The sequence below is a fragment of the Corylus avellana genome, chromosome ca4, assembly GCF_901000735.1.
Source record: "Corylus avellana chromosome ca4, CavTom2PMs-1.0".
NCBI lineage: Eukaryota > Viridiplantae > Streptophyta > Magnoliopsida > Fagales > Betulaceae > Corylus > Corylus avellana.
This window is the reverse complement of record NC_081544.1, coordinates 10,970,438-10,979,100: the sequence shown is the minus strand read 5'-3', so window position 1 is coordinate 10,979,100 and position 8,663 is coordinate 10,970,438. Positions and strand designations below refer to the sequence as shown.

General features: G+C 35.4%; 1 protein-coding gene across 1 annotated transcript; it reads left to right on the top strand.

Annotated features, from left to right (window-relative positions):
• Nucleotides 1-4,937: 4,937 nt before the first annotated feature.
• Nucleotides 4,938-7,203, top strand: LOC132178053 (uncharacterized). Its single transcript, XM_059590515.1, has 3 exons — nt 4,938-6,066; nt 6,173-6,510; nt 6,568-7,203. Exons 1-3 carry the CDS (start codon nt 4,938-4,940, stop codon nt 7,201-7,203), a joined length of 2,103 nt encoding a protein of 700 aa, XP_059446498.1.
• The last annotated feature ends 1,460 nt before the right edge of the window (nt 7,204-8,663 follow it).

The window sequence follows — 8,663 nt, the reverse complement described above, 5'->3', positions numbered from 1 at the left end:
CAGCCAATGCTTATTTTCCTAAGGATATATATGATATCGTGTTCCTTCGCTGTTGTTTGTGAGAATTTTTTATTTTTTTGAGTTTCTTTACTTTGATTTTTTTATTCTTTTTATCCTGACTTTTGGGTCGAGGATGTGAATTGTCTCATGACCTTTGGGCCGAGGTTGAGTAGATTGGTGTGGGGGTTTATCTATCATAGACCGACTTTTAGTTTTTTGTTGTTTTGATTTTTGTTTTTTGTATATGGGCTACCCATGTCCTAGATTTAGTATGCTCGGAGCAGATATGTTCCATAACTATAGTTGTATATGGGTTAGCGAAAGCTTGAAGTCATAGATATGCACCTGATTGTATGAATTTTATGATTGTATCTATGACTTTGTAACCTAAAAGCATTTTGCTATGATTTTTCAGAACTTTATACTCTGTGTTATAAGAGTTTTATGCCCTTGATCTTTTATCAATGAAATCTACAGATTTCCGTTAGAAAAAAAAAAAACAATTATTAATGAAAATAACAAGATATTGATGGGTAATCCTCTTATTCTAATAACAACTCTATAATAACCCTGCTTGGAAGTCCCTAGCTTGTTGCACGCGCCTGTAGGTACCCAATCACTTACTGCCTCATCCCTTCCCTTGGATACGTTCATTCGGCTTGCCATGTACCACTTTACTTCATGTTTGTCAATTTACATTGAATACATTCTAGGGCCACCTCGTCAAAATGGTCGCCACAAACATTACATGGAGGGGAGTACTCAGTTCTTCAGACAAAGGTTAAAGGGTGTTGATTTTGTTCATCATTATAAGTTTCTCCAAACTTAATGTATAGATACTTTCCAAGAACACATTGAGAATGAGCAGAAAATTCTCATTTTGCACAGTAATAGAACAAATAATTTCGATCTCTTTCTTCTTCACAAATTAGACAATAGTATTCTTCGGATTCGTCTTCAGTAGTGTAGATGAGTTTGAGGGGATGTTCATCATACTTCTGGCTGCATACGAGTGGAAGAGTTGCACATCTAAAACTCAAGACGAAATTGCAAGGAGAGCATACAAAAATACCATGTTCCTCACAGAAATTGCATTTTTTTTTTGAAGTTATAGCGAGGAAAAGGGGGTACTAATGACCCTGATGCTCTAGGTTTCCTGAATTGCAAAACATTGAATGTCCAAGATTACCTCATAGCTTTCCAAATGGTAGGCGAATCCATGGAATGATGGAAATATTGTTGACAAGCATCAAATTTGAACACGCCATCAAAGAAAGGTGCCCATGACAAGAGAGTGAAAGGAAATGGGAGAAGTCGGTGTCTAGCGTTTGTCGATAGTTTGGTAGATATATTATGGAGAAAAAAAGACTTTACTTAAGAAGTCTTTGACTTACGCGGTTACTTTCTTCCACCTATGGAATACTTCGATGTGTTGCAGTGTAGCAAGTCAACGGAATGTAGAGTGAAAAATTCGTTCGGATGAAGATGTCAAGCAGATGGCTCGTATTGTCAGGTTTTCTTAGATGTTCATTTTTAACGTTATAGAAGTGTTTGTTTGGGAGCTCTAAGTCTATATTGATGATACATGATGTTATTTAAGGTTATATAATTAGCTATCTCATATAATTTATTTTCCCTTTTCACTATGGAAATATTTTGATAATTAGGGTTGTGTACTGATTTCAGCTACACAACACTAATTAAAGTTAAGGGAAAGTCCACATACCCCCTTCAAACTACCACCCAATTGACAATATTCCATCAAACTTTCAATTGCAACAATGTCTCCCCAAACTACCAAAAATTGACAATGTCCCCCCTAATGACGAGAATACCCTTAATAAAATTAAAATAAAAAATTCAAAGAAAAAAAACTATAACCAAATTTTTTTTACAAAATGGAAAAAAAAAAAAAAAAAAGGAGTGGAATTCTTTTTTTTTAAAATACTCATTTTTGTTATTTTTTCGAACTTATAGGGGTATTTTTGTCTTATTGACAAAAATAATTTAATGTTATTTTTGTCTTTTTGCTGGCCTTGATAGGGGCATTGTCAATTTTTTGATAGTTTGGGGGGAAGGGGGATATTGTCTCAATTGAAAGTTTGGGAGGAACATTGTCAATTTGGTAATAGTTTAAATGAGACATATAGACTTTTCCATTAAAGTTAAATAAATCTCATTATTTAATTTTCAAAGTGTTAGAGGTACACCCTAGAATCTGTTATGTCTGGACAATGCTATCCATGTGTGGACATCTAGTTGTAATTGCCTTCTTGAAGCATGCTTCACCATCTTCATATGCAGACCTAAGTATACAACTACACAAATCACAAAATAAATAAAACAAAGTTTTGGGCACCAAATGATTCAACACAAAACTTTAACATACTTTGCTAGGAATACGTTTGCAAAATCAAAGATTTACGCAGCAGAAGAACAAAGAACTAAATATTCCTATTCCAAGATCAACTTTAAGAAGAACATGTGAAAAACACTGCTATTAAAATTAAACTGCAGAAAAACAAAATACTTGGGGAATTCGGCCACTCCTTTGGCTTCAGGAAAAAATCTAAATTCCTTGCAACTTCAAGAACACAAATGATCTCAGGAATTATGAGACATTTAAATTTTTTTCACCAATGTCTGACAATAAACATGAGTATGGGCTTTTCTTGCTCTTAAAAATTTAAACTTATTCTTGAGAATTAATCTCAAGAATATTTGTTCTCAATAAAAATTACTAAACATCAATTATGATTGTGTGTTAAGAGTGTTAAGCTCTTCTCTATTTATAAGCTTACATGCTAGGAGAGGTTGGAGATATAAATCACGTTCGACAAGTAGTCGAAGAAACTAATATCCTCCAGTTCTCCTAAAGCCAACGCATGGGGCTAGGGAAGAATCCTCATGCGTTCTCTAGTCCCCTTGGTGTGACGTCCCACATTGCCTGAGTATGGAAAAGATGATGTATTTATATAGAATATACTCTCTCTAAATGGAATGAGACCTTTTGGAGGTAAACCCATTAATAAAACCGCGCGGGCTTGGCCAAAAGTGGACAATATCATACCACTTGGAGCAGGGGCGTTATATATGGTATCATGGCCATAGCCCAGCCTGAGATGGGGGGAGCGTGCACAAGCCCATGAGGGTCGCCAGAGAAGACGCTGGGTCCTAAGAGAGGGTGATTGTGACGTCTCACGTTGCTTGAGCATGGAAAAGATGATGTGTTTATATGAAATATACTCTCTCTAAATGGTATGAGGCCTTTTGGGAGTAAACCCAATAATAAAACAATGCGGGCCTGGCCAAAAGCGGACAATATCATACCACTTGGAGCAGGGATGTTACATATATATTGTGAAGTCTCACATTGCCTGGGCATGAAAAAGATGATGTGTTTATATGGAATATGCTCTCTTTAAATGGTATGACGCCTTTTGGGGGGTAAACCCAATAATAAAACTGTACGGGCTTAAAGCAGACAATATCATACAACTTACAGCAGAGGTGTTACATATGGAATCAGAGCCATAGTCCAGCCTGAGATGGGGGGAGCGTGCACAAGCCTATGAGGGTCACCAGCGAGGACGCTGGGTCCTTAGAGGGAGTGATTGTGACGTCTCACATTGCTTGAGCATGAAAAAGATGATGTATTTATATGAAATATATTCTCTCTAAATGATTTGAGGCCTTTTGGGGGTAAACTCAGTAATAAAACCATGTGGGCTTGGCCAAAAGAGGACAATGTCATACCACTTGGAGCAGGGGTGTTACATATATATTGTGACGTCCAACATTGCCTGGGCACAGAGACGGAGGAGGGGGTGGACCGGCTGGGGCCAAGGTCCCCCTCACCCCATTTCCTTAAAAAAATAAAAAAAAAAAAAAAAAATAAAAAAAAAAAAAAATGTATACGGTCCCCCCCCTCCCCTAAAAGAAAAAAACTGGTCCCCCTCCCCAAAATAGGCGCCACATCCCCAAAAAATAGCCAAAAAAATATGCATAAAAATAGCCCAAAAAATAGGCCCCCAATCCCCAAAAAAATAGCCTCCCAAAAAACAGGCGCCCCATCCCCCAACAAAATACCACCTTCTCTTCATCAGTTCGTCCCCTTGGCCTAACCCATTTCCTTCACAGCTTCACATATTGCAAGAATTGGAGAGTCAGAGAGAGAGATTGCCGGTGAGAGAGTGAGACGTAGAGATTGAGAATTTGAGAGAGAGCACTGCTGCGGGAGGTAAAATTCTTACAATTTTCTTTTAAATTTCGTTATATAATCGTGAGATTATAATTACAATCGTGGGATTATAATCGTGGGAAAACCTTGTGCTTTGCTCTTTATGGAATATACCAGCAATCTTGCTTTTGCTTTGTTAATATTGGTTTTATAGTTACTGGTTGGTCTCCTCTGGTTTAGTTGGTTTTCTGCTCACGATTTGGTTGTTTTGTTTTGCTGCTAGTATGTTTTGTAGCTTTGTGATTTGTTTTGTTGGTGTTCAGCCTCTGTGAGGCTATTTTTTAGGCTTTTGAAGGGCTTGTATTCGGTGATACTTTGTATTTGGTTTGTCTTGCTTTTAATGAAGGTACTTATTCATCCAAAAAGAATAAATTAAAAAAAAAAAAAAAGCAAGAAATTGTGAAGAGTTGTGAATTGTGAGACTTTGGGTTGGTTGACTTAAGTCCGAATTTTGGGGATTTATTAGATTTTTTTTTTTTTTGTTATTTTCTTTATGTATGTATGTAAATGTAATAATGTAACACATGCGTATATTATTTGTTTGATGGGGTTAATTATTCCTCGAATGATTTACTTCCCCATCCAATGATTCATTTGTATTTCTTGGCTAGCCAATTTGCGCACATGCTCGGCCAACTAGAGCTATCAATTTCCGATATTATTTATTTATGCTTTCTCCCGATTTTGTTTGTAGATGATGGAAAAGTCAAATACAATACTTGACTTTTTCAAACGAAAAAATGCACAAACTTCAAATGTCAACATTGGTGATACATCATCGCTAGCTTCTGATATCCCAATTTCTGAAAATTCTTCTAAAAGACTTCGAAGAGTTGATGGTAATGAATTTAATATTAGTTCATTGGAGTTTGATCCCGGATTGCGTCGTCAGATATGGGAATATGATGTTAATCACCGAGATGAAATTCGAAGAGCTTACATTAATGCTGGTCCGTACCGACCTTCGATCTCAAATTACCCGAAATCTGAAAAAGAAAGTCATCTTCGTAGCTTTCAACCCTCGTGGTACAATCTATTTCCTTCATGGCTTGAATATTCACGTGAGAAAGATGCAGCATTTTGTCTACCTTGTTTTCTCTTTAATAAGCCATCTGGGCATTTCACACAACGTGTATTCACTATAGATGGATTCAGGAATTGGAAGAAAGTTAGAAATGGAAAAGATTGTGCTTTTCTCAATCATATAGGAAAAGATCCTACTTCATTTCACAGAGTTGCTGAGAAGTCATATGAAGATTTGAAGAACCAATCTCAACATATACAAAATGTATTTGAAAAGCTCACTTCTGAACAAATTGCAAACAATCGACTGCAGTTGAAAGCCTCAATTGATGTTGTTCGAGTGCTTGCATTTCAAGGTGTTGCTTTTAGAGGTCGGGATGAAAGTGTGAGTTCTACAAATCGCGGAAATTTTCTTGAGATATTGGGTTTGACGATTTCATATAATGAACAGCTTGCTGAAGTGATCACTAAAGCTCCCAAAAATGCCACTTACACATCACCAACGGTACAAAAACAAATTTTACATGTTTTTTCAACCAAAGTAAAGGAAATAATTCGTAATGAAATTGGTGATGCAAAGTTTTGCGTAATTGTTGATGAAGCTCGTGATGAGTCAATGAATGAGCAAATGGCTATAGTTTTAAGATTTGTTGATAAGAATGGTTTTGTGCGAGAACGCTTTTTTGGACTTGTTCATGTCTCTGATACTGCGGCATTAACCTTAAAAAAAGTTATATATTCTGTATTGTCTAAACATCAACTAGACATTCAAAATATACGAGGGCAAAGATTTGATGGCGCAAGTAATATGCGAGGGGGGTGGAATGGGTTGCAAGCTTTGGTTTCAAATGATTGTCCATATGCCTACTTACATTCATTGTTTCACACATCGTTTGCAATTGGCATTAGTGGCGGCATCAAAAGAAGTCATTTCTGTTAATCAATTTTTTACCAAATTGAATGTTGTTGTCAATTTTGTTTGTGCCTCATGCAATCGGTATGAAGAATTGCGGGTTGCCCAAGCTGCTGAAAATGCTTACATGATTGCAATTGATGAGATTGAGAGTGGAAGGGGACTTAATCAAATTAGTACGATACAACGACCTGGAGATACGCGTTGGAGTTCTCACTTGAGATCAGTTTCTAACTTGATCAAAATTTATAGTCCAGCTTGTGAAGTTATTGTTAAAATCATTGATGTTGGAACTTCTTCTTCACAACGAGCAGAAGCTGATTCAGTTCATCAGGTAATGACTTCATTTGAATTTGTATTCATCTTACATCTCATGAAAGAAACTATGCAGATCACCGATCATCTATGTCAAGCATTGCAATCCAAATCTCAAGACATTTTAAGTGCCATGCACCTTGTTTCATCCACTAAAAGGTGTATTCAACAATATAGAGATGATAAATGGGAAGTTTTACTTACCAAGGTGAAGTTATTTTGCAATAAACGCGACATAGATGTTCCAGATATGAATGCCAGTTATGTTGAGAGAAGAGGTCGAGCTCGCAATCAACAAGCTGACTTTACAATTGAGCATCATTATCGTGTAGATATTTTTTGTGCTGCAATAGATTCTCAATTGCAAGAATTAAATCGCCGGTTTAGTGAGCATGCAGTGGAGTTGCTTATTCTAGGCTCGGCACTTAATCCTCGAGCTGCGCGTGAGTCTTTTAGAATTGATGATATTTGTCAGTTGGTAAATAAGTTTTATCCGCAAGACTTTACCGATCTTGAAAAAGAACAGTTGGAAATAGAACTTCACCATTATGAGCATAATATAGTTCAAGATTCAAGTTTCCAAGGATTGTTAAATATTTCCGAATTGTGCCAATGGTTGGTTAGAACCGGAAAATCAACTATCTACCAACTTGTTTTTCGAGTTATTGTGCTTCTGCTTACTCTTCCCGTTTCTACCGCAACTACAGAATGAGCATTTTCAGCCATGAATATCATCAAAACTAGGCTTCGCAACAAAATTGAAGATGAGTTTCTGACGGATTCTCTGATGTTGTACATCGAAAAAGAAATTGCTGCGACACTTAGTACAGATTCAATCATAGATGATTTTCGGGATATGCAAACACGACGGGTTCTATTTTGATAGGTGTTTGAGCTAAAATTTGAAATATTTTATGACACAACTATCTATATATCTTTTTCTCCGTATGTTTATCTTTTTGTTAAAACTGAATTGAAGTTTTTTTATTTATTTATTTTTGTATACATTACTTTTTGTATTTTGAATTTATACCTCGGTCCCCCCCAATCAAACTTTCTAAATCCGTCCCTGCTTGCTGAGACCCACCCAGGACCCTACTGAGACTTGATCAAGACCCAGCAGAAAACATTTTTCTGGAAATGATTTTTTAGAAAACATTTTTCTATATTTGGCATGTACAGAAAATCAAGTTGGGTCCTGGTCGAGTCTTTGACATGGAAAATGTTTACAGCATAAAATATTTTCCAATATTTGAGGTGTACGGAAAATCATATTAAACTCTAAATTATGAAAATGTCCATGTCAGGTCTTGGGCGGGTCCCGGTGGGGTCTAGGTGGGGTGTGGGTGGGTCGTAGTGGGGTTCCTACGTGACTCGGTTAGGACACCTCTAAGACTTGGTCGAGACATTTTTGTAATTTATAGTTTAATATGATTTAAGAAAAAAAAAAAATATATATATATATATATATATATAAATAAAAAATTGTGATTTTTCGTTTGTGCCAAACGCCATAAAATGTTTTCCGAGTAATCATTTTTTAGGAAAATATTTCTTTACGTAGAAAAAAACGATGCCTTTGTTTCTTGGAAACCATCCATAACTTTTGAGGGAGGATAAAAGGGTGAAAGAGGCAAGAAAATATATCATTGTTCAACGTTGGTAAAATGCAAGAAAATTCTTCTAAAACAAAAACTCATTTTGATACAACTCCAAAGTTTAAAAACTCTTGTATTGAACTTTTAATTTCTTTCAATTATTTTATTTCGTTATGATTTTTTGTTAATTTTTTTTAAAATGTCCAAAATACCCCTTTTTATATAAAAATTAATTATAAATTATAAACATGTTACAAAAATATTGCAATTTTTTTTTAATAAAAAAATAAACATCTGGATCCCTACAAATTTTTATTTTATTTGTTTATAATAATGAAATATGGGTTTTAGAAATTTTGACAAGACTTAAGAAAAAAAATTAACAAAATTAGATAATTAAAAGAAATTAAAGTTTAATAAACTTAATAGAAACAATTTTAAGAATACTTTTTAAAATGCGTGAAAATTTTGGAGGTTTACTTTGTATTTCACTTTAAGGGGTCTAATTCATTATGTTCAATTTGTTAATTTTACGGCTAACAGATATAGAATTTCCTTTCAGGTAAAGATAGGG

Bases quoted from the DNA above. Each gene is read 5' to 3' on its own strand.
- LOC132178053 (XM_059590515.1), top strand. From the start codon at position 4,938: ATGGAAAAGTCAAATACAATACTTGACTTTTTCAAACGAAAAAATGCA. The intron at 6,067-6,172 runs GTAATATGCGAG...AATTGGCATTAG, and splicing joins GCAAAGATTTGATGGCGCAA to TGGCGGCATCAAAAGAAGTC. The intron at 6,511-6,567 runs GTAATGACTTCA...GAAACTATGCAG, and splicing joins AAGCTGATTCAGTTCATCAG to ATCACCGATCATCTATGTCA.